Source organism: Carettochelys insculpta, chromosome 6 (genome assembly GCF_033958435.1).
Source record: "Carettochelys insculpta isolate YL-2023 chromosome 6, ASM3395843v1, whole genome shotgun sequence".
Classification (NCBI taxonomy): Eukaryota; Metazoa; Chordata; order Testudines; family Carettochelyidae; genus Carettochelys; species Carettochelys insculpta.
In genome coordinates, this window is record NC_134142.1 from 21,173,045 (window position 1) to 21,200,168 (window position 27,124).

The following is a 27,124-nucleotide window of genomic DNA, read 5'->3' on the forward strand; positions in this document are numbered from 1 at the left end:
TTTAGCAATGGTAGAATCTAGATTTGCATTTAAATGATAAGCTAAAGAATCCAAACAGTGTTTTGTATACTTCAACCCCCAAACACTAACTAACTTGTTCATTTTCTTCATAATTGTTGTACTATGAGTTTACCTCTAAGTTATAGGTCCTACTCACCTGTAAACTTGTCTGTTTGGAACAAAAGAGTGGATTTGCAGTCTGACTAAAGGATTTGTATGTGTGCATGGATGGAAGTGCAATAGTTGAAAAGGGTAAGAGTTTGATAACAAAGGAAGACTAAACCTGAAGTCTGAGTAGCTGAAGGACTAAAGTGGAGAACTAGTTGTGCTAATGTTGAGTCGAGAAAAGGAAGAGAAAGAAGGGATTCAGGGAAGGTTTTGAGAATGGCAGTAGTTTATTGTTTAGGTAAGGATAGGTTCTGTGGTTCTTGGCAGCCCTACACCAATTGCCAGGGTGAGTTATGCAATAGCCCTTCTGCCACATTTGTTTAAAGAAAGAGGGGGAAAAAAAGCACTTCACTGGAGTTAATTGTACATGGTTTTATATACCAGAAAATATATTTTGAATTTCTTGTAAGTTGTACCCATGTGTGTTGAATTTTTTCCATTAAAGTATAGGCCAGTTGGCTTTATCTCTTCATGTATATGCCTTGTGTATAATTTATGCAATGCTGTAATTTGCTTTAACCACCATTTAACTAATTGTATATAGTGTGGTGAAGAAGTGAAAGGGTAAAGTTAAAGAAGAGTTGCTACATGAAAGTGACAATTTCAGGAGCCTATGATACACTAATCCAGAGCCCATATAAATGTGCATAATAAAATACTGTTACAGCATGGCTGCATTTTGAAGTATTTATTTCAAAATGTTAGGCAAAAGTACTGTAGCCTCTGTCCACCTAACCTGCAGAACTGATCCACAATAGGATGTGCTCTACAATTCACCTCTGTTCTTTCAGGCCAGTCTGAAATAGTAAACTTGTGGCATTGTGAATGTGAACTTCATTCACTAGGGAGTGCAGCCAGCAAACTCCTGGTTTTTTTTTTAAACAGAGGAATACATGAGATTTTCTAGTTTGTGTATAAATTGTACACTCTAGTCAAAGCACATTTGAGGCATTGTGAATAACCTTGTATTCTCTCCTCCCCTCAAGCTGTCTCTCAATCTTAGTCAGTAGTTGTGGGTTTAAGTTTAGTACACTTAAATACTGTGTAATCTGCTCAAACAATTATTATAATATTAATTAGCAAAAAGGTCATTTACCCAAGTAAAATGAATATAAAACTACAAAATTGTTTTCTGGAAGCTTATATTTTTCCACATGAGTCGCTCAAAGAGGTCATTTATATAATCCAGTTTGTGGTATTTGGTGAAACTTTAAGTGTTAAATCACATGTTGAACACAAAATGATTACTTCTATAAAAGGGTATCTAAGGCAAAATTTCATTATACATTGATCCTCAACATTTAGATAAGAAAAAAACCTGAGATCTATACCCCAAAAGCTATTCGCTGCAGAAGAGACTTACAAATAGTTTGTTGGTTACAAACAGCAAACAAGTGTAAATACACATAGTATACATAACTGGTTCTACAAAAATTGTGCTATACATATTAGCGTGTAGTGCAGGTCATACTTTCATTTTCCATATTAAGTGCCAATAGGATTTAACAAAATAATATACAAAGTCTTAAATGTGAGACTATATTTAAAGCATTAATTGTATACATATTGCACACTAGGTAAGTGAATACTCATGGTTCAAAATTACTCACATTGCATGTGCCAGTGCTTACATAATGAACCACATTTGGGATAGAGAGGGTTCATAACACCAGTTACCATGGATCAAAGTAATTAGCAAAAAGTGAGAAGCAGGTTTTCCTTCGAGCTGATCTCTTCCCTCAGTGCTCAGACAACTTGCTGCCATTATTGGTCCCGAGATTCATAAAGAAGTTTTGCTGCCTGTGATCGAAAAAAACCAAACACACCACAAATCCACCATCATTATAGTTTGCTGTATAGGCACCTTAGTGATAAACAACAAAGCCTCCTTAGTCCTCCTCAGGAAGCTACTGTAAAACCAAAAGCTGTAACTTGTTTTCAAATCTTGGTTAGTCATCTGACACACAGATTTCTTAAATGGGAAAGACAATCATACTCCAGTTTGTCATGGCACAACATGAATTAAGAGTGTTAACTGGAGATTCTCAAAGGGTAAAACTTCATAAATTCATAAAAATATCTTGTAATCTTAAACTTTTGTCATGATACAACTGCCAGATGACTGACCTTTCTTTTGAGAAGATGGTTACGTAACAGCTTTCTAACTAAACAAGTTGATTATTTTTAGGAATATTTCTTGAAATACAAGTGACTAGGTATGTATCCACATTAATAGTAACATTACTCTTGGCAGTGGCATTGAAAAAAGTGTTCTGGGGGGTGGGGGAAGGAGGGTAAAAGGTGTGCTCTATTAAATAGTGAGTACAGTGACAACATCCTTTTATAAATGGTCTTTTGAAAACATGAGTGATCTGGCCTATTTCCATACAAAATAACTTTTTAAACACATCTTTACAAAAAGATTCTTACATAAAGTTAATGCTACATGACTTCAAGATTGTTTACAAAGTCTGGGAGGATTGCCAGATTCTCACCTCACTGATTTCTTGCTCAAGTTTGAGATACTACATACCCTCTTGTACCCCAGCTGAAACAGGATAAATTTCTAGCCTAATGAGAGATCCTGGAGGTCAGGCCTGAAAAAAGAGCTGAAGGTAGGTCTGCATGGCAAAGTTATTTAAAAGAAAAAAGCTGTTACTTCAAAATAACTATCCTAGCATCTATATAACAGCTATTTCGAAATAGCTGTTGCCTTATTTTGAAATCGTTAAATCTCATTCTGACCATATCTACACTTAGAAAAAAAGAAAAGAAAAAAAAAAAAAAAAAACTTTGAAATGGCTATGCTAATGGCCAAAATCAAAGAATACTAATGAGGTGCTGAAATGTTTATTCAGTGCCTCATTAGCATGCCTCCAATCACAGCACTTAGTGTTGTGGTTCTCTCGCCTGCAGCTTGTCTACAGGGGTCCTTTACGAAATGACCCTGCCAACATCAAAATTCCCTATCTCCTCAGCTGTTAGGAATAAGGGGATTTCGATGTTGGCAGGTCCTTTTCAGAACGACCCCCTGTGTAGATGAGCCACGTACGAGCTAACCAGGACTCTTTTGAAGTGCTGTGATCGGTGGCATACTAATGAGATGCTGAATATTCATTTCAGTGTCATTTGTAGGGCCATTTTGAATTTTTTTTTAAAAAGTATAGACATAACCTCTATAAATAGCAGCACCTATTTTAAAATAGGAACTATTCCCTGTCTTAACAGTACTTATTTAAAAAAAAAAAAAACACAAAACACCTGTGTCCAATGGCTCTATTTCAAAATCGGTTCTGTCTCTAGTTCAGCTGGAGGTTATGCCTGAGCATGAAAATAATAAACTTCCAGTAAAGAGCCTAAAGAAGGATAGCTAGGGTCATACATTTGTGCAAAAACAGAAAGGACAATATTTTAAAAAAATTATGTAAACAATGCAAAACAAAAACATTTGTGGTTTTAAGTCTGCTATTTTTACAGAAAACTACTAGAAAAACATTTGACAGTTCTTTTAAATGGGAAGAGTGCTTGCATCTTTTGATCACAAATCTGCCTAATATTAGGAATGATGCTGGAGAGTTGGATTCTCCTATAAAGGTGCAGCCTCACATGGATTTTCCAGGACATGACTTGTGCCAAAACAATCCAAATCTACTGTTTCAGCACAAGCTGCATAATAACTATATTATGAAAGCACTACAAGTCTACCTACAATTTAATTATTCACATTCCTTACTATTTGATACACACAATTTCACATTTAATATTTTTAGAAGGAAAAATATTGCTAGCATCAATTTTTTTCATGAAACACTTATTTGGAACACCAGTGCTCCATGAAACATAGGTTTTATTGTTTGTTTCCTTCTATTTTGTTATGAAAGTGAACTACAAGATTATTATGTAAGCATTAAGTGAAACCTTAATTTTGGGGTTGGGGGGGCAGCAGGTGCCTAGCTTTTATACAAGATGAAACCATTGAATGTGAAGTCTGTAGTTTGTATTGTGTCAAAAACAGAGTATCAGTCAAACCAGGGCATCTGGAAATCCATATACCATCCAATATTAGACTCCCAGAGTAAAGACAGGTATCAGAGGGGTAGCCGTGTTAGTCTGGATCTGCAAAAGCAACGAGGGGTCCAGTGGCACCTTATAGACTAACAAACGTATGAGCATAAGCCTTCATGGGCAAAGACCTATTTCGTCAGATGCAGGTATAGATGAAGGTATCTGACAAAGTGGGTCTTTGCCCATGAAAGCTTATACTCATACATTTCTGTTAGTCTGTAAGGTGCCCCAAGACCCCTCGTTGCTTTTAGAGTAAAGACAGTGTTCCTTGTTTGCAGTAGTCACTCAGATCCCTCCCCACACACACCCATTTAGATGCCAAACCAACATGATTTCTAGACCTCAGCAGAAGCCAGTGCTGTAATCAAGAATATGATCTATCATTTATAGTATGCTCACCACTGGCTGCACCAGGCTATAATGAAGCACTTTGAAGGTAACAAGTCCTAATCAATTTTAAACATTACATGTATTTTACACTAAGTTACCTTATGCATAGCTACTAGCCAGGCTGATGACAGCTTCTTGTTAGAATTGAAGTCCTCACTGACAGTAAATTTCATCTGTGTGAATTCCTCTGATCCTGGTACTTTATACCGCAGGAGCATACCTGTGGCACGAGTATTGCCTCCTGAAAAGGGAAAAATTAGAAGTCCTGAACAAGCAAGTAGGAGAACATTATTTAGCCACCCGATAAGTAAGAGGATGCTCTATCCATCATCACCAATATACTTCATTCACAACACCACTTGAATGCTTTAAATATCTTGTACTATTAACAGCTCCATCATTGTATGAGCATGAACCATGGTATGTTACCACAACTCAAAGGCAAGAATTTGCTGTCAGATTAAAAATCAGGGAAGCTAGCACGAAAGGTAGTTATTTATGCATTGACGTTACAAGAACACCTTTCTCGTTTGGTATTTTTCTGAGCACTGTAAGTCTTAAAACATAAAATTTATAATTCACTACACAGCATCTCACAGTTTGCAAAAAATCCAAGTTTTAAGTACTGGTTAAATCTGACAAGAATATTAAAAAAAATTCTTACTTGACAGAAAGTCAAGTTCACAGGAGTGAAAAGTTTCTGGTTTGTACCAGATAGGTGGGAGGACAGCTGGCCTTATGGTGAAAGCCCTACTGTAAGATCAGATATCTCCTGACAATATCACCATATGGGATGTGTCTGCCAAAGAAGATTGCTCCACAGAAGGAATTGTAGAAGAGCACAGCACCTTATATAAATTTATATTCTAGATCTCATTTTAAGCTGTGTTGTTATAAACAGGCCATCTAGTGAAGACCAGGAGGGAATTGAGGAGCAAGCACATGAATCAGGTTAGCTTAAAAGTCAAGAGCTATACATGTTATCCTATACTAACCTAAGCCCTTTGACACCTATTAGAGTTAACTAAGTCACCAGAAAAATTTATACAAAAAAAAAAAAAAAAAAAGGGCACAGGGAGAGAAATCCCCTTTGTTACCTCACTTGCATGATCCAATGCTCCTTATGCATATAAATGCCTTGTTTATTTCTAATGAAATGATTATCTGCATATGGGGGTAGGGCCCTCAGTGTCCTTATGGCACTACCCAACAGAAACCCAAGCACAATCAATCAATAAGATTCTGACCACAAGCCTTATGATTGCAAATTAACAGGTTGTTCAATTTCTTTCCAAAAGGAGCAATTAGATTTTTCTGCCTTCTCCAGTCCACCTACTTGGATTAGTAAACATTTACTGTCCTGAACTTTGACCCATTTCAGATTGTTGTAAAATGCGATTACATTACACTGATCTATCAGTAAGCACAAGTCACTAGTGGTTTATATAAACAAGACAGCACCAAAAGGAGAGAAAAATACAGCCACCAATATTTCTTTTCCTCATTTGATTAATCATAAACCCATTCACCACCGCACCTCTACCCCACAAAACCCATACCACCTGGGCATAAAATAAATAGCTTCTCCCTTCCCTCAAAAAGGCAGACAGACAATCTATAGCTTATAAAACTATGCCAAAAATGTATTAACTGCCCAAAATTTAGGTTTTTACTGAATATTCACTTTTATAATCTGGACATGCCAATTTAAATATGCAATATATTTCGTTTACATATACTTTACGAACCCAGCTACACCACTGTTAAGATCATATACTGAAGCAGAATAGAATCTGTTTTGAATAAGTACACTTGCCCATGCTTTGTTACCAAAGAAAGAAATTCAATTCATTTACAGCAGGGGCCTGAATCTGGCCCCTCACAGCATACAGCCCTCAGCAGGGTGGAAACTGTGGAGGACCAAGCCTTGCTGCCCAGAGACAGGTGGGCCAGGGCCAGATCCAACCCACAGGTTCAGCCTGGCAGGAGCAGGAAGTGGCACCGCTGCTTCCCCTTCCCTTCCTCTGGCTAGGGGTACAGCACTGCAGAATTGCCCAGAGAGGCTTTCCCCCCACTGCTGTGATTGGCTCTAATCACAGACAATCAGAGCAGCAGCAGGTGGTGTGTGAGAATGATGGAGGAAGGGGGGCACAGAGAGCCATATGCATCCCAGGGTGCTGCACTGGGTAAGCACTGCCCTCGCTTCCTCCCCATTGTTCAGAAGTCACACTGCCAGCCTGCTCCTGCTCCCCCACCTGCCCAGACATCCACACCCTGCCTGCTCCTGTACTAGAGATGTAAAATCCAATTTAGTTGGTTAACCAGTTTTTGAGTAAGGAAGCAAGCATGGAGGGTAGGGTGCTCCAACCCAGCTGGAGCAACCCCTTTCCATCATGGCTGGGCTGGAGCAGTATTCCCTGCTTGCAGTGAGAAAGCTACAGCAGCCCCTGCCTGCACCGTGCCTGCTCTGTGCACAAATGGGGGTTATTCCAGGTGGCTGACATGCCTGGGCTCGCACTAGACAGAGACTGTTCCAGGTGGCCAGAGCATCATCCATTAAGGGTGATGCTTATTGGTTAACCTTTCACATCCCTATCTTGTATCCCCCTACTTGTCCAGACCCCAACTCCCAGGCTGCTCCCGCATCCCTTCCCACCCACGCCCTCCTCCTTGCAGCCCCTCCCACACACTCATTTTAGCCCTGCCCCAGAGTCTAGGGGTCCACAAAAATGTACCAGCCCTGCCCCTCTAACTCAGAGGCTTGTGTGCAAGGGCAAAGAGTCTTTTTTTGGTTTGTTTTTCAGTTGGGACCATGTCTGGGGGTGGTTTTTTTTTTTTTTTTTTTTTGCTTCTCACTTGCATGCCTCCTCAACTCTTTTCTATGGGTCAGTGGCTCCCCAGCTCTAAAAGGGTCGCTCACCCCCACTTACAGCATTTCATTATGAAGACTAGAACTTCCAGCTGGTGCTCAGTAATTTCTATCACAATTTTCACTACTGGTTTGGTCTAGAAACTGGCCTAAAATGCACATTGGTTGAAGCACCAGTATTCTCTCTTCATGAAACCCAGGAGTAAGAAACTAGAACAGTATCAGTTCATACAAGAAAAGTGACCAAAATTCAGTAAAATTGTTTCATATGTTCAGCAGAAGCTACCCATAATTAACATGCCAAAACTGCAGCGATGCATACTAAAAGATACTCGAAAACAGTTCCTAGCATAATCATAGAACACTAGGACTGGAAGGGACCTCAAGAGGCTATCAAGTCCAGCCCCCTGCCCCAACGGCAGGACCAAGTACTATCTAAACCATCCCCGATAGACATCTAATCTGTTCTTAAATATCTCCAGCGATGGAGATTCCACAACCTCCCTTGGCAATTTATTCCACTGTTTGACCGCCCTGACAGTTAGGATCTTTTTCCTAATATCCAACCTAAACCTCCCTTGCTGCAATTTAAGTCCATTGCCTCTTGTTCTATCCTCAGAGGCCAAGAAGAACAAGTTTTCTCCTTCCTCCTTATGACTCCCTTTTAGATACCTGAAAACCGCTATCATGTGTCCCCTCAATCTTCTCTTTTCCAAACTAAACAAGCCCAATTCTTTCAGCCTTTCTTCATAGGTCACATTCTCTAGACCTTTAATCATTCTTGTGGAGAAACTAGAGAGGGTCCAGAGAAGAGCGACATCTTTTTTGAACTGCAGTGCCCAGAACTGGACACAATACTCCAGCTGAGGCCTAACCAGCGCAGAGTAGAGCAGAAGAATGACTTCTCGTGTCTTGTTCACAACACACCTGTTAATGCATAGGTATTCCCTAGTATTCCCTGCAACTGCCTCTCCATGAGGAACGAAGGACCACCTGAGATCAAGATTTAAGGGGATGGTTTCTTGTTTATATTTTCAACATCCCTCTTATTCTGGCCCTTCTCTAAACTCCCCTGCTCGTTCACTTATTCCTTCTGCTTCCTCATCTATTCTATAACTGACATAAAACACATCCACACCTTTCGTCTTTAACCCATCCTCCTAACCTGAGCAGTAATCTGTGAAGTAACCAAAGAAACGAATGTGCTAATGCCCACCGATTTGTACAGCATGAGCCTGAGTTGTTCATGGCAAGGGGAATAGCCATCCATATGACTTAAGGGAACCCTGATTGAGGCAGAAGTATTTTAAGTCTTTCCCCAACAGTCAAACTATTCTCCACTTTGGATAATTGCTGTGCTACTGTTCTTTCCAAGAACATCACACAAAATACACAATTAAATCTAACACTTATAAACACAGGTTGCCGAAAATTCATTTTAGGAAGAACTATGCAACAAAGAGAAGGGGAACAAAGCAGCACTAAAAAGGGCATCATAACAGCATGCTCTTAGGTGAATCAAGTTCACAATACTGCTGACCTTCAGTAATGTGCTGGCTCTCCAGAAGGCTGGTGTAAGTGTGAATATCTTTTTCTACATCAAGAATGTAGGCAAGCAAACAATGAGGGGGTGGGGGGAGGGAAAAAAAAGGAAAAAAAAAAAAATCAGAAGAGCAGTGAATAAGAAAGTTAAAGAAGCATTAAGTTACATTCAAACAGCCAATGTCTGGTTGATTTGAACATGGGAGTTAGTTCATTAGACAGAAGTTACACAGCGACCACAATAGTCCCTCGTTCCACAGTTGAGAGATTTGCAGTGAAAGTCCCATAGTCCTTGATGGTAAAGAATCACTTTAAGTAAAAATTGGGAACAAGAATTTCTAATGTACTCTAATACTGGACCTGCTCCTGATAAGCATATTTCATAGAACTTGCATTAAAGTCAGTTATCCTCATTCATATTTTGGTTGGCCAAAACTAGGACTCAGCTGTACAGTGAAACTCTGCACAAGTGTCTGGTTGACCATATACTAGGCAGCTGTACTTAAGTGTGTTAATTGAATAATTGGTCCCAATCTGTGGTTAGAAACTCTTATTTAGGAGGATATATTATATGATTTATTTTATATATATAAAAATAAAACATCCTCTCTGACACTGCACTCCCATCAACTCCAGTGTCTGTCCCTTATAATGTTGGTATCAAGCAAAAGCAGGCCACTGCTAGGTCACAGTCCTGTCTGTTCTGACCAAAGTTCTTCCTAACCACTACTCCAACTCTGTCAAGAGTGCATCTCTGTGGTTACAGCAGTGGGAAGTGACAGCAGGATAGATGCCCACCATCGCTTCATTTAAGACTCAAAGTTCCATTGTGTTGAGGATCAAAAAAGGTCAGAAATCAATTCTGACTTTTTGAGTACTCTAAAATGCTTTTGCCAGCAACCCAAGGCGAGACATCCAAATGCTGCTGCTGCACTCATGAGTGAAATGAATCATCCATATATGAGTTGTCAGTGCAAAAGAAGATAATGTTTTTAGGTTAAGGAAAAGTATTGCAAATTCTTAACATATGACAATTAGTTTAGATTCACTGCAAGATTTACCTCCAGGAGTAAATCCCTCTGAGAGTATCTGGACAGTTGAAATCTGTGCAATTTCAATTTCATAATGGTTGTCTCCATCCAGAAACAGGTATCTACACAACAGAAGAGAAATACTGCTTCTTTCAAGTGTTAATTTTCAAGTTTACAAAAAAAATCCGACTCAAGAGAAACAACAGGTTTTAACCAACAGTATCCTGGCAGTTTATATTCCTTAAACACAAACCTCACAGGGATTAACTTCTACAAAAGTCTTAATAGCAAGCAGGAAAGATGAGGGGGGGAAAAAGCTTTAAGTGAAAAAAAGCTCTGCAAAAACAAAACCACCTTTGATCATCAGATCAAAGCTATCGACTAAATTGCCAGGTGCCTCCTGCAATATTTCCTGCAGAGCATCCTGAAGGAGTGTGTGAAATTTTGAAAGGTTAACTAACTATCTAGAGCCTGAGAATCACACTGAAAACTCAGTGGAGTCTGGAACTTTATGCAGAGAGTTAAGTGTCTGAATTAAACATTTTGAAATACTTTTTCAAATGATTAATTTTTTCCCCTCTCATGCCTTCTCAACCAGTACCATTGCCATTACTGTTGGCAACATTATTCACATTCCAATAGCACCTATTGACCAACTAGGGTTCAAAGCCTAGTGTATTAGGCACTACATAAACACAACAAAAGACTGCACCTACCTCAGAAGTGAGGGGGGAAAAATACCAAACACCCAGGTATTAGGTAGTTTGTTTAAAGTTACACTACAATTTATTTTCATTTGTATTTTACCATCAACCAACCCGGTATCCTATCCGCCTCCAAAAGGCAATACTCCACCTCTCTCTGGCTGTAGCGGTTTAAGAAAATTGACAAAGTTAGCCAGAATACCTTCAGATGTTTCATTTCCCCACAAAGGAGCTCCCCCGAAACCCTCCCCCCACCCCTGAAAGGGACCAGACATTCACCTCACCTGATCTGCATGCAACATGTCCACTAGCAACTAATCACTTCCCTCCCTCACTGAGGCAAGGAGGCCTAGGCTGCCCCTCCATTCTTCCTGCCTCCTAACCCCACTGTGGGGGTCACCAGATTCTCCTTTCTTCCTCCAGGACCAGGATTTCTTCTTTCAAAAGATCTCTAAATTCACCATTTCTTCAGTATCAGTTGCCAATAAGTCTACACACTACTCTTCTCCCACCTTTGCTCTCCAAGACATGTGCCTTTCATGCTCCCGAGGATTCTGCTTGTATACTATACGTCATCTGATGCACATTTTTACAAATTAAAAGCTCTGAGAGGGTCAAGTACAATCTTCCTCTGTATGTTCATCTAATAGGTTTTGGACATACCAGCATAGAAATAAAAATGAAACTAGTCATGCAGCGTACTTCTTAAAATTCCATCATCTATGTTTAGACCCACCCGAGCGATATTCTTGAAATATCACTACACTGAAGAAGGAAAAAAGCACCACCACATGCACACAACTATAATAGCAGCTCTGAATGCCAAGTAACCTGGCTTGGGCTTGCTCTATATGACTAAAAAAAAAGGCACTCTCTCTCCTGCCTGGCTAAAACTTGCCTGGACTCTGAGATCAACATCCTGGCCTCCAGCTCAAGGAGGAGCTGGAACATATAAATCATTAATGTTAACTCTGTAGCATCAGCCCAAGTAAGCTGACAGAGGCTCACGTTCACTGCCATGGGTCTTTCTGTAGTGTAGATAAACTTTCAGTGTAAGTTTCTTCTGTTATCTGCAAGGTTTTGTTAGCAAAAAAAACTAGTGAATCTGATAGTGCAACAAATAAACAAAGATAAATCCAGAAGGGCTTATCCTCGCCTGTTCTCCACCTGCTGATTCTGGAAAAAAAAAATTAGTGCACATAAACCAGGCTATACAGGCAACATACAAGCCATAATACACAGGGAGAAGGAGATAATTTAATTTTAACTTAAACAGTTAACCAGATTTAACTAGTGCAGTTTCCCTCCACATTTCTCACCTCTGGTTGTTGGAGAGTCGACAAACCATCATCTCAGATTTTTCTGATGATCCCCGGGCAACAGAAAATGTAGCACCTTAGTAGGAAAAAAAAATCTTCATGTATTTATTGGTATTCAAAAGCTAAGTTTACAATTTAAGCAGTGAAATTAGCATATCAAAAACTTTAAAATTTTACACTTAATGCACCTATACCAGAGGCGTGAACTCAAAGCTACATTGTGCTCTCCAGATTACCCAATCCTAAAAGTCTGATCCCATGAAGTACATCAGAAGAGTCCACTTTCACCGTCGGCAATAAAATGGTGCAGTTTTAACTCAACATCCTGAAATGAGTTAATATTTATTCTCCCATGTGTGTATATTAATGTATTTCTACTTGATTTAAAAAGACATCCCAAATTTCAAAGCAAGAAGTAACAAGTGATTATGAGATTGTTTATTGCAGCTACACTGGACTGTTTTCGCACTTACAATTACTAAAAAAACATACTATAGAAACTTTTAGAAAAGCATACAGAATATACAGTGAGATATAAAGAATTATCAGATAGCTAGAGGACATTGATTTTGCTGATGATGTCGCCCCCTTTCACAACATCATGAAAACATGGAAGAGAAGATTGCAAAACTACACAAAATTGCCTCAGTGACTGGACTGAGCATCAACAAGGGAAAGACCATGACAATGAGGACCAACCATTTCAACACCACCATCACCACAACAGGAGGTGTTGACCTGGAAGATGTGGAGCAGTTTACCTAGTTGGGCAGTATTATGGGCAGAGACAGAGGAACAGACAAGGATATCAATGCCAGAATAAGGAAAACAGCTGCATTCAAGCTTCTTTGTCCCATATGGGAATCGCAAATAACATCTGCAAAGACGAAACTGTGGATCTTCCACACATGAAAAGCATGCTCTCGTAGGGATGCGAGACCTGGCATACTAAAAAACACCATTCTTCAAATCACAAGCACAGACATTCATAAAACAGATGCCCAAGGTACATCCTTTGCAACAAATGTCAAAACTTGGTCACAAAGGAGGAGCCTTGGAACAGAGCAGGACAAGAACCACTTGATGTTCAAATCAAGAGAAGAAAGCGAGGATGATTAGGCCACACACTCAGAAAAACCATCATTCAGCATAGAGCATCAAGCTCTCCAATGGAACCCACAAGGAAGACAACAACTGGAGGTACTTCTGGGGTCAGCTAGAAGTTTTGTCCTGAAACAGTGAAGTGGAGAAGACTTGTAGATGACCTATGCGCCACTTGGAATACAAGGGTTTAAGTCAGTCAATCATTGGCATGTAACCATTCCAAGACAACCCCATGCTCATTTTTTTTAGTTACACCTGTGTAAATCTGGCATTACTCCATTGCAGTATAACTTCATTAACTTTTGTACTTAGTATCTCATAGAGCTGGAAGGGACCTTGGATGGTCATTGAGTCCAGCCCCCTGCCCTCCTGGCAGAACCCAGCACCACCCCTGACAGATTTTTTTAAAATCTATTTGCCCCAGACCCATAAATGGCCTCCCCAAGGACTGAACTCACAACCCTGGGTTTAGCAGGCCAATGCTCAAACCACTGAGCTCTCTCTCCCCTTAATAAAATACCGTTCTTCACAGTACATTTAAAGGCCATCTGTGTCTCACTCCCAAGCTGTGCCCTCACTTGGCCAAAATTTTGAAAGGGCCCTACTAATAGCAAAAATCAGAGAATACTAATGAGGCGCTGAAATGAATATTCAGATCCTCATTAGCATGCTGCCAGCCATGGCACTTTGAAAGTGCCATGTTTCGATCACGTGCAACTCAGCTGCATGGGGCCCTTTTCCAAAGGGTCCCGCAAACATCAAAATCCCCTAGGAAAATGCCAAGTGTGGCTGCAGACCCCAAGTACATTTAGAATAATCAGTGCATTAAGTTATACATAATCCACGTGCAGATGTGTTCTGACAGCATATTATCCTGCCCCACAGGCAGTGCTAATTTGGTTGAGTGTGTCAAAATTAGAGACAAAACTAAATGTTAAAATTCAAATGTAACGTTCCATAGAAATTGGATTCACTCCTATGCCCATGAAAACGTCGGGCATCAAGGCATGTGCATTTTAAATTAGAGGTGTGCTCTTCCCTACCTACTGAAAATACCAATTAAAGTCACATTCAGCAGTACTTGAAAGGCACATTCCCAATTATAAAGAGAGTCACGGGATTTTTGTTTTTTAGAAAACTAACAAAGAGATTCTTCATTTTTAAAAATAGTTTAAATCAGGGAACCAGTTATATTGCATACTGCTCTTTAAGTCTTTCACAATTGACAGTTCAGTGACAATTCCACCCACCTACACAGCCTAGAGAGGAAAAAAAAAGATAAGGTGAAATGAAGTTTGAAGCACATACTCTCACAATAAGACTTCAGAACTATTCTCTTTACAGTTAAGACTACTGGATCCATATTTTGTGTACAGAAATATCATTTTTAAGAAGTGCAGTGTTACAAGAGCTATTACTATGCCCTCAAATATTCATCAGCTACTAAGAGAGTCTCTACTGTTCCTTTGACTGTTGAATCGGAAGTTTATAAAGATCTCATATTCAAAAGAGAGATAGGACTAGATAACAAAATAAACATGCAAACAAGAAAAATGACAATGGGAAAGTATTTCAAAGAGATTTCCAGAGAATGAAACATAGCTCTTTACTTGACAAACACAGAAGAATTAACTCTGGTATTTCTGTTCGCTATTTGTTTGACATTTGAATAACTATCTAGAGAATCAAAACAGTTGTATACGTAGTACTTACCATTCATAAGCACTTTGAGCTGCTTGTCATAAAACTCTGTTTCTTTCTGAGAGATGAGAGCACATTCTGCACACTGGCGCACAGGATCTACAAAGCACATACGAGGCAGAGGCACTTTTTTACTGCAGCACTTGTCACAAAAGCACTTTCCACATCTCCGGCAGTGGTGCTAGGCAAAAAAACATTATTACTACAAAAGTGCAATTAGAGAGCTGATAACATTACCACATCAAGAATAGGCCTACTCCTGAAGCTCTGGAATTCACAAGAAAAACCTATTTTGGTATTACCTACTCACCTACACCTATTAGATTTGGCTAATTAAGTGTCACATAATTCCAGAAATAGTGAGAAGTCTAAATGACATCTCTAGAGTAGTCTAGTAAGAGCAATGGATGTGCAAGCTTCAGACACACAAGCACCATGATTCAGGTCTGACCAGAGCCAACACCAAGGGTTAGAAGTAGCCCTGTGGCCCATTAAATCCTTAGCCTTACTGTCAACAAGACTGCAAAATATAATGGTCTTTTGTACATCCTCTTCAGGAGAGTCTACCGGATATCACTCTCAGCCCACACTTTTCCATCTAAACATTTAATTCCATTCCATGTCTAATAGATCCAAGAAGCAAATTCCAGATTTTAAGACTCAATGGCTACATCTACACTTGCCCCCATCTTTAAAGGTGGCATGGTAATCAGGGTGATGGGAGATTACTAATGAAGCGCTGTGATGCATATGCAGCACTTCGTTAGGCCAATTCTCCCCCGCACCAACTTCAAAGTTGCAGTACTTCATTAGGCTAATTCTCCCCTGCAGTATCTGTATCACAGCACTTCCTTAGTAATCTCCCATCACCAATTACCTTGCCCCCTTCTTCAAAGGCAGCAAATGTAGATATAGCCAGTGAGTTATATTTTTAATCCTACATCAACTGTTGAGATTATGGCAAATCATTTCAAGGGATGGTAAGGCCTATTTCAAAGTAATTCTAAATTCTCAGAAAATCCGTGGCAGATATTCCTCATTATGAGGACGATACCTTTGCCAAGGGAAAAAAAGTGATTGATAAGATTTCTGAGGAGTCCAATCTGTAATCTACAGGTTTTAAAGACAAGAAAAGCTACCACACACCCGTCATGCAGTTACTAGGAGAAAGCACAACTGCTGGCCAGATGCTATATGTTTTCCTTCCTCCTCTGTTTCTCAGTCTTGCCATCAAGGTAATTCTCTTCAAAATGAGTTAAGACATTATGTATTATGTGGCGCTATTGTAGTCTACTACCAATCAGCTCTTCTGTATTTACAGGTTCAACACTTCCCATCCTAAGGGTGAATCTATACTCACCGGCTGTTAAGATGTGTCAAAAATGGATCTCTCCGGGCTTGCCCGTCGACCCTGGTACTCCACACTATTGCGTGGAGCAAGGGACATTGTCATGAGCCCAAACGTGAACCCCAATCTACACCAGAAGTCGACCCGATACATTGATTCTAGCTACGTTAATGCAATGTAGCATAGACCAGGTCTAAATGCTGCCAATTTAGCTGCTCTGTCAATAAAGTTAGTGCCTTTTCAGCTTCCCTTGTGAGAAAATAAGTGTCAAAGTGACCAGTGACAAATCTGTCAACTGCCAATTACAGTGACATTCAGAGAAAGAAGTAAGCAGTACATACAATCACAAAAATTACAAGCAGCGTAATAGTCTTAATAAAATCCATTTCATGGTATTCTCACTAAATTCTCTTGGACACCAAGTCAACATCACTACATCTAAACTGAGGGATGTCCTCCGAAGGAAATCGCTTTCCAGGGCTTCTTGGGCTGAAATCACTAATCAGCAGTTGAGAAAAATAAGTTTGTGGACGCTAATGAAATATTTTGCTGAAGCCAGGCACACTTTGGAGAGCAGCACATGAGCCGGGACTTGTTTTTATCCAAAGCGTTTCTTTCTTGCTGCTCTGTAGTGGGTAGCCCACTCTGTGATGCACGGAAAGATGGCAAATGAAGCAGACAGAGCGGGAGAGATGCATAGATGGATGATGGCGTGCGATGAGAGAGGGCCATGTGCCCCAATGGAGCAAGAGGCAACATGCTTCCAGGGATGAAGCCCTTACTACACGAACAAAAGGGGAAGCTAGCTTGCTTTAGGCTCCTCTTTACTCCTTCCTTCCAACATGGCCCTAGTTAACTGCTCAGCTGTTTCCAAACATCAAACTGGAAACGGAGGCCAGGGAGGGGGGCAGGGGAGATTGAAATGTTTAAAAATATTTTGGGTGTTTTTTCCTATTTCAAATATGTTGTATTCAGTGTTGTAATTGAAATCAAAGTGAACATTCACTTAATATTGTTATTACAAATATTTGCACTGTGAAAGTTACAGGAAATAGTATTTTTCAGTTCACCTAATGCAAACATTAAAGTGCAATTTCTATCATGAGATTACAACTTACAAATGTAGAATTGTCACATAACTACAATCAAAAACATTAAGTCCTCTCAATCCTATTTCTTGTTCAGCTAATTGCCAAGACAAACAAGTTTGTTTCCATTTACAGAGATAATGTTGGCAACTTTTTATTTACACTGTCACCTGAAAACAAGAATACATGTTCACATGGTACTTTTGTAGCCAGAATTGCCAGATCTGCTAAACGTACCTAAGACCATCATGCTTTGGCCACCATTCCACAGAATATGCTTCCATGATAACAATGCTCATTAAAAATAATAATGCAATAATTAAATTTGTAAATGAACTCCTTTGGGAAGAAATGTATGTCTTCTGCTCAGTTTTATCCACATTCTGCCACATTTTCGTATTATAGCAGTCTGGGATAATGACCCACTACATTTTAAGAATGCCTTCACAAGTCATAAAAGAGTAACACTCCAACATGGAAACTGCAGAACCTGAACCACCAAAAAAAAGAATCAACCTTCTGCTGGTAGCAACTGACTTAGATAAACGCGCATTACCCCACACTACTTCAGATATTTACTGAGCAGAACCTGTCATCAGCATGGACATACATCCTCTAAAATGTTGGCTGAAGCATGAAGAGACATCTGGCATGTAAATATTTTGCAGTATGGCTAACCCAGGTGCCATGTGAGCACCTGTTTTCACTTTCAGGTGACACTGTAAATGCTGCCCACTTCCTGTTATCTTGTTTGTCTTAGAAACTGGCTGAAGTAGGAGGACTGAATGACTTGTAAGCTCTGAAGTTTTACACTGCATTTGTAAATACATACTACCTTTGTAAGTTCAACTCACGATAAAACAGTTGTACTACCACATCTGAATAAGGTGAATTAAAAATATTCTTTATAACAGGGGAACTATTTATAATAAAAATAAAACTAAGCACCATATGCTTTGTATTGTTGTGACTGGAATCAATAACTGTGGAAGCTTTCTACATTTTCAAATAAGTTATATAATAGCGTGATTAATTACAATTATTTTTTAATTTTTTGACAGTCCAACGTATCAAGAAATTTTTTTAGTGATTTTTTTTTAAACTCATTAAGAATGCTTAAATAGCTACATCCAACAACTTTTGTCTAGCGACTTCCTGGTACATGGAGTTGGCAACATCTTTCAGGGAGTGCTTGTAGCTTCTCCTGTGCACCAGGCCAAGATGGCATACCTGTGAAGGTTTTCAAATCTGCTGGAACAGCACTTGTGTGCAAAAACTTAGATTTCTCAGCCAGTAGTGGGACCCCAAATCATTGTTTCCTCTAGACATGACAGGCATAATGGCCATTCCTGATTTGAGACTGCAGAGGAAATTAAAGTAATTCATTCTGCATAGTAAAACTCTCCATGGGAAATGGAGCATGTCAGGCAACTAACCTGGAATAAAAGTAAGTTTTTGCAACCACGCATGTGAACAAATTATAGCCTAAGTTTCTGAATATTTCTTTAATTAGAAAGCAAAACTTATGTGCACAAAACCACCAACTGCTATTCCAATATGTCCATCCTCCTCACTGACTAGCCACATTTACTTACCTTAGTTATCAGTCTAACACTTTTAGGACTAATGAAAATTCCTAGTACCCCACATTTATTGAGATTTATTTTCTACTGCTTTACACCCAATCTATTGGGTTTTACATTCCAAATAACCAAATCCAAAACCACTGTTTCAGACCATGATGGATCTTCACACCACCCTCCTTTTCCATCAGTGTATGCTCCAAAACGTCCATGTAAGTTAAGCAATTATGCAAGGAATGTTATTAATAGCTAGAATTATTGCTAGTTTGTGCAAAAGTCAGCAGGAAGATCCAAAATGATTCAGCCTCCCCTCCTCCAAAGATAAACTCCAGATTCTCAGCAATATGTTCTGCGTCCTCTAACAGTAGCTCCTGGTAAAACAGCACCATCTCTGTATGCTGTTTGCTACTAAAAAGTTCAAGAACGGAAGACAACGTGAAAGTTAATAAATATACCTCTGTGCAGAGGACTGAATGTCCTGCCCAGTGCAGCCCACCTCATCAATTTCACTGAACTGCTGTTTGTAATTCAACAAAAACTCATTTTACTTCTAGGAAATGCATTTTGCCAGCACAGTTACTCATTTTTCACATTTTGCCCAAAACGTTACGATTTTCAAGCTTTTCCTAGAGCACAGACCTTGAAAAAAAGTTTTCGAATTCTAGACTCTTTCACTCACAACCAATTCTATGCATTTGAGTGTACTGAAATAAACATTTGTTGTTTACTTGCCAGCATCACTGACAACAGCATATTTTGAGAAATGTGGCTTACGTACTGCCTCAAAAACATCAGAATACTGAAAGTATTTTTATCCTAAAAATAATTATTTAAACAAGCAAGTTTACCTGGCGTTGCTCAGCTCCTCATTTCAAGCAAGCCTTTCCCCATCCCAGGGGGGAGAGGACAGGAGGTTTAAAGGAAAAAATGTCCATGCTTTATTTAAAATGATTAAGTTAATTTTTATTTTGGAATTCTTTTTAAAAGGGATTGTTAAAATTTGTCCTTTTTAAGTATTTTTAAAATAGTGAACAACGAGAGTTTATAGGGTTGAAGAAAAATACAATGATGAAATTCCTCTCTCTTAACAATACGGCTAGAGTCAATTTGGTTTTCAATAACATTTTCCTCTAGTTTTCAAATCTTAAGCAACGATTTAAGCATTGTTTTAGCATTAGCAAAGCAGAACACTACTCCAAATTTCTGTTTTCTCTCTTTCCGGTAAGGTTTATTGAAAAGCAATCCTATTCCAAGTTCATCCTAGTGCGACTCAACTGACCGACTGCACTGCGGTCAATCTGCCAGAGTTCAACTTTGCTGCATGTTAAGACACAGCAAAAACTGATCTCTCTAGGCTTGGCCGTCAACTCTGGTTTGCCACACTACTGTGTGGAGCAAAGGATGTTGGCACGAGCCTGAAAAGCCCCGATCTACAGTAGGTAAAAAAGTTGATTCTGATACATCAATTCTAGCATGCATAACAGAGATCAACTTTGTACCCTAGTGTAGATCAAGCCTTATTTTTCTAGCTCAAATTGCTTCTGTCTCTTTCAACATTTGCTCAGTTATGTCAATTTGGAGGACTACTCGATTTGGTGATTTCTCTTTTGTTTGGTTTTATAAGCAACAATTCCATTCCAGCCACATCCTGTTTTCCTGGCACAGCCAAACCTTTACATTGCTTTAAGCTATGATAATTTGAAGCTGTATGCTAATTTGGTAGTCCTAGCTTTCACTGCATAGGATCAGACAAACTCTAAAACATAGGTTTCACAGCAGAATGTATTAGAAAGAATGAATTCTTATTCCCAGGGGCTGGGAGGGGGGTAAAGAAAGCTACTTTTTAAGGCATTTCAAATTTTGAATGTAAGGTACTTGACAGTACTCTTTTGAACAAGACGTTTCACCACATTTCAAAACAGGAGTGCATAAATTTTCACAAATGCATTTAGGCTACTACTATGTTTTGTTATTTTATCTTACCTTTCTGGTTATGAAGTCAAACTTAGTCTCACACTGCATACATCTTGGACACTAGAAGACAGTAACGTGTTATTAAAATTTATGTACATCCTTTGCCCAGATACAATACACAAGATTACACAGCTCAGATTACAAAGCCAAATAGCTCTAATGAATTTCTAGGTAATATTAGTTTCTCATTTATCTTAATCTTTTGAACATTTCTGTAGTAGACAAGTATTGTCCACCTACTACAGAGAAGAAAGAGCAAAACAAAACTCATCTGCCCAAGGAACACAATAGAACTGTAACAGTCAGAAGTACAACTCAGAAATTCCAATCATATGCTTAATACAAACATGAAACACAGGAATAGCCATACAGACTAATGAATTATCTTGTGTACCCTATATAAACAAACTATTGATTTATATTATCCACATTTTTAAACTCAGTGTTGCCAAATTATGCACTTTGATAATGTTATCAGTCATTAATAAAACTGAAAAATATTATTTTATGCTGGAAGTTCTGTTTTCCCCATAAAACCATTAAAGTTAAATCTTGTATCTACAAAATTTCATTTGCTAATTTAGAGGGTTTTTTTTCCCTAGAAAGAGCTTTGTAAACGAAAAAAATACGAAGTCACTTTAACGTATAATTTTTCCTCATTTAAATATTTGACAATAACCAGCTGTTCTGGGTTTGGTTATCTAAACTAGTAACAGTACTTGAGAGGCTAATTTCATGCAGTAAGTGTTTGATGCAATGACTATCATGGGCTGTTCAAAGAAGATACTAACAAAGGCCACCCATTTGAGCTACAGAACAGTTTTACATCACTGGCATCATTTGTGAGACTCTCATATTTCACTTGAACACAGGACACCAGCCAACGTTCAAGGCTTTTTAACTGAAATGCTACCAGGTTGATTTGCTAGGCTACTGATGCAATGTTGTATTACCATGTGCCAGATGTGAAGATATGTGCAGGTTCTGCAATAGCTTTTAGAGTTACAAAGTCTGTAAATTCTTTAAACTGGAGCCATCATCATCTTATGTTTGTGCCATGTCTAGCACAATGGGGTAAATCACATTAGATAAATTACAAACCTCAAATTCTAAGCTGACTACTTTTAACAATAGGTTCATGTGTTAAATTACTTCATATACCTACACCTAATCTGCAGCTAGCCAGTTCCAATTAAAGAGATTACTTAAATGTTCAAAATGTGAAAAATTAACAAGAAAGCTGCCTTAATCTAAACCAAAAGCTTCCTTAAAATCAGAATTATCTGCACTGTTCTCTGATGGCTTTCAAAAGATGTTATCAAACTGCACATATATGTTTAATGCACTAATCCCTTGAATTCCATTGCTCCAGTTTATACACTACAAATTTAAATTGTTTTTTTTATTAGCAATGTCAGATACAAATTATAATTACTTCCCTGATATTTTCTTCTCAGTGCAGAGCTTTTCAAAGCAGAAATTGGGATAAAATTGAGCACAGGGCAATGAAAAATACCACAAGAGGGGCATGGTTATTAAAGAAACCATACTGAACAAGGATGGCAGTATGGCTTAAAATAAAGGGTACTGGATTGGGAATCAGGAAACCCTGGTTTCCATTCCCAACTGAAAGTGGCTTGCTGGTTGAAAATGGGCAGTTCACTTGCCTTCTCCATATTGCAGTTTCTTTACCTACAAAAAGGTGACAATGATACTGTCCTCCTTTAAACCACTTTGAGATCAATGGACAAAAAAAAAAGTTATATAAAAATCTAGATATTGCTCTATTATAGTAACTGCACAGACTTGACAAAAAGGCTCCTTACTCTCCAATAAGGAATAACTGTATATCTGTTATGTCAGTCACAGACACCTTTTTTTTTTGTAAGGCCCCCTTGCCATCTTGAGCGTGCCTGACATTAGAAAACAGTCCCTAGTCTTTAACATTACAGACTATGTTTGCTTGACTATTTTACTTTCACATTAACTATCACAGTCATGTATCAACGTACGATACTTTTGACGCGTCTAGCTTTGGTTATTTCTGGTCAAAAGGGTGGACCATTTGTACAACAGATAAATAAAAACAGGAGTTTGTATCAGCTCAGACCAATATATACGTATTAAAAAGTGGTCTGATTGGTGCTCATGCAATTGATAGTCATTGCCATTATCCCCAGATCTGACTCAATAAAGAAACACATTTGGTGAATTCATAGAAACAATAGGGTTCATTATTTCTACAGTCTGTTGACGAAGGAAGGAAGGAGGCTTGAGCTATTTTTCGAGAAAATCTTGAAGGAAAAACAGATTTTAAAAAAAAGTGGTACGCCATGAAACTACTCTTAGATATCTGAAGGAAGAACAAATATATTATTATCACAAAACAGACAAAAGAGGTTGCTAACTAACAAAAAAAAAAAACTATTTTCTTGTTTTAACAGTTGCATCAATACATTCACAAAACATACACATTAACTGTGAGCGTTGTTCATGATGTGTAGTTATTTATCCACAAAAGAAAATGGAAGAATGTTACAGAGCATTTTTAAGAGTACAGTGAGAAACCTTATTTTCATGAAATATCAAGGTTAAGTCTAAAATAAAGAGAATGAAACTGCTTTCACTGAAGTGTCACAACAGATTACAAACACGAAGACAAAAGGTTGAATATAACAGCTACAGCCACAGTATATTAAATACAAAAGAATTATGTTCAAGTAATGCTTTGGTCCTGGGTGCACACAAAAATTAGATTAGTCAATTTACAGACTGATTGTGTCAAGCTATGTCTACATTAGGAGGGCTATACTGGTGTACACATAGAATACCTTCTATTTACTGGTATAGCTTACACCTGCTCCTTACACAGAGCAAGTTATTCAACAAGATTACTTGTTTGCTGGTATATGATCAACACTGTGGCTTTTATTGGCATACCAAAGTTGGTTAGACATCTCATTTTTTTCCTACAATCCTAGCCAACATAGCCCTACAAGAAAAAAAATTAAGTGTAGACCAGGCTGCAGATGCTGAATTCAAGAACAAGAATTTTCCTATAAAATTTACCAACATCAGCATCTAGTGCTGGAAGAGACACAATTAGTAAAGAATGACCTAAAGTGGTCATTCTTTTAATAGTGGTATTAGCATACATCTAACCTTATAAAACAATGGTTAAAAGGATATAAAACATCAATTACACTTACCTCTATTTTTATGGGCTACTAATATGTGTTATCTTTGCTAACATCTATGTGTATGATGTAGTAGTGTCAAGCTACTAAGTAATATTTCTCACCATCAAAAGTAGATGCATTTTGCTGACAGTGTTAGACCCCATCTTGACGTCCTATGGCTGAGTATTCCACTAAACCATGGTCTCCCAAACTGCGAGACAACACAGCCCCCCCCCCCCCCCCCCATCGTTCCTCCCACTTGAAGAAAGAGCCGGCTCTCAGCCCCTGCCATTTTACGTGGGTGACCCGACACAGCCTCTATAAAAAGCAGGCAGCCGGCAAAGACCCATGCAAAGGTGAGTGAGTGTGGGTTGGGGGGGGAGGAGGACGAGGGGCTGGAGGTGCCTGGCCTGGGTGAAAGGGGTGGGGGCTGGTGGTACATGGCTTTATGAAAGGGGAGGGACTTGGGTGGGCAGCTTGTGGGGCCTGGGTGGCTGGCCCTGGCTTTGCAGGGCACAGGCAGCTGGCCCCAGAAGCTTGGGGCTCAGTTGATTTTGACTGGCAGGCAGGCAGCTGGCCCCAGCATCGTGGGGCTTGAGCTGGCAGGTGGACAGCTAGCCTGGACAGCGTGGGGCTTGGGTGAGTGGTTTGGGCAACTGGCCCGTGGCTGTTAGGCAGGCAGCTGGTCCCGGCAGCATGGGCTTGGGTTGCTGGCAGGCAGGTGGGCAGCTGGCCCTGGCGGTGCGGTGGTTGGCTGGGCGGCTCTAGCAGTGCAGGTCTCAGTTGGGTGGGCAACTGGCACTGGCATCTCTGGCAGTTCGCATGGGGCTCAGGCAGCCGGCCACCTGGGGTGCCACCAGGCACAAACAACATTTATATAAAGTTTTTTAAATTCTGATTTGAGTTTTTTCTTAAGAGGTGGGGGGCATAAGGGTTTCCCAAAAAAACAAAAGGGGGGGGGCTGATGCCAACAAGTTTGGGAACCACTGCACTAAAGCAAAGCATTCCTCACTAACTACTTTTTCCTAAAGAGTTTTATGTACTCATCTGTGTTAAATACATCCATAACAATTTTATCCTCTCAATCTTGGCAAGCAAAAGCATATTTCAAGGACAAGAGGCCGCAATCTTAGAAGCTAAAAGTATAAAAACTATTTCCTTTAGGAGCATAGGGCTGCTTAGTTCACAGCATCTTAACCTTATATGAATCCTCATTTACTTTTGTGATGGAATCTCTCAAAATGACCCTGGAAAATAACTCTTCCTGTTATTTTTATAGCCAGTGTTTAAAACCAGAAGGTACCACCACCAAATCATGTGGTCTGACCTCCTGTAGATCACAGGTGACCAATATCACCTGCACACTAAACCCAACAACCAAAATATGACCAAAGTACAACAGCCTGTAGGAGATTAAACTATTAAGTTACCACATAAAGAAAATAGGAGGGGCTTAGGCGTACTAATGCCTGAAGTTTCCGCAATGCCAAGAAAACACTTAAATGACACCAGTCCAGATAATCCTGACAAGTGACTTATACCCTATGTTGCAATGGAACAAAAAATACCCAAAGTCACAGCTAATCTATGATCCTAAATGAAATACAGTGCACTGTTTACAACAAAAAGAAAATAAACACTATGCACAACCAGACAAAGGAGACATCTGTTGGCTTGCAGTTTTTAAACATGGTCTAAGACAGAAAGCCAGCACATTACTCTGGAGATTAAGAGAGTCATGAACTGCAGTCAAAGACTCTACCCTTCTTATCACTGAACCATTCCCGGTAACTGTTTAGGAAGCAATTTGCTCATGTTATTTAAATCAACCCAACAGAAGCCTCTTCTTAGCTATTTCTCCATCAAGACAGTAATGAACAGGTCTTTCTGCATGGGGGATTGACAATAATTACTTTGCCTCTGCAAATATCTGTGGGGTACCTGTGTAAGACTGTATCCACAAACACAAGGAGTCCTGTGGCACTTTAAAGGCTAACATTTATGTAGGCATAAGCTGGCTCATTGCAACAGCAATTCTCTCTTGGTATTTCACTCTTCACGAGCTGTGGAGAGTGCAACACATCCACTCCAACTGAATTAGCCTAGTTAATAGTGGTACTCCTCCACTTGACAAAGCAACTCCCGTCTGTTCATATATATTTATGCCTGCCACTGTAATTTCCACTCCATGCATCTGAAAAAGTGAGACTTCAGCCACAAAAGTTTATGCTCCAATAAATCTGTTAGTTTTTAAGATGCCACGAGACTTCCCCTTGTTTTTCCCTCAGCAGAAACGGCATTTACTGCAGGCAAATATGGGAACCATGTTGACAAGATAGTACAAGAGATACAGTAGTCTAAAGATAAGAGATTCCTTAAACCCCGAATCCTTACAGCCCAGGCCCGTGGGGCTGCTTTGCTGGAAGCTATCCATAGGGGCGGAGAAAGCCAAGGTGCAGGGTTTTTAGGGGAGGATGGGGCGGCAGGCTCCATTGCGCATGGAACTGAAACTATAAGCAGTTCGTGGAAAGGTGTCTGCAAAGCCCCGGACCAGAGGAAATACTGAACTCCACTACAATGAAGGGAGTGGCCCAAACACCCCAGGGGTGGGTCAAAGCCTTGGGATCCCCACAGCACTTTAGTCGGGACTTCACCACAGGAGTAGCTGGATAACAGAAGTCAGAGTCCAGGCAGCTCAGTGCCAGGGGCGACACGGGGAAAGGGGACTCGCCGAACGTACAAGGGAACAGGGACTCAGGCGGTGGTGGAGGTACCAAGAGAGGCACCACAACAGCAGGACAGGAAGGACCATCAGGACGCAACGGGCGGGGCCCGCCAATGAGGGGGGGGTCTCAGGGCGGAAAGCTGGGGGCTCCCGCGGGCGATGAGGCTCCACCCCCTCCCCTCACTTACGTCCTTATCGGGCACCCAGGGCGGCTCGTCCAGGCCGAAGGGGCTGCGGGCGGCATGGTGCTCGGGCACCATCCGGAGCCCACTGGAAGAGCGAACCAGCTTCTTTCCATCGCGAGTCTCCCCACCCGACATCTTCGCTACAGCTA

The 27,124-nt window shown here is 39.8% G+C and overlaps 1 protein-coding gene across 2 annotated transcripts; it reads right to left on the bottom strand.

Annotated features, from left to right (window-relative positions):
- Nucleotides 1-1,034: 1,034 nt before the first annotated feature.
- Nucleotides 1,035-27,124, bottom strand: ZFYVE21 (zinc finger FYVE-type containing 21). Of its 2 annotated transcripts, XM_074996436.1 has the most exons (8): nt 26,979-27,124; nt 20,896-20,946; nt 14,906-15,074; nt 12,089-12,164; nt 10,096-10,187; nt 9,033-9,086; nt 4,722-4,864; nt 1,035-1,968 (listed from the first exon to the last, which is right to left on the bottom strand). In XM_074996436.1, the coding sequence occupies exons 1-8, from the start codon at nt 27,108-27,110 to the stop codon at nt 1,933-1,935; spliced, it is 753 nt and encodes a 250-aa protein (XP_074852537.1). In that variant the 5' UTR covers nt 27,111-27,124; the 3' UTR covers nt 1,035-1,932. The 2 variants fall into 2 exon arrangements, with proteins under 2 accessions (XP_074852537.1, XP_074852538.1); XM_074996437.1 differs by lacking the exon at nt 9,033-9,086.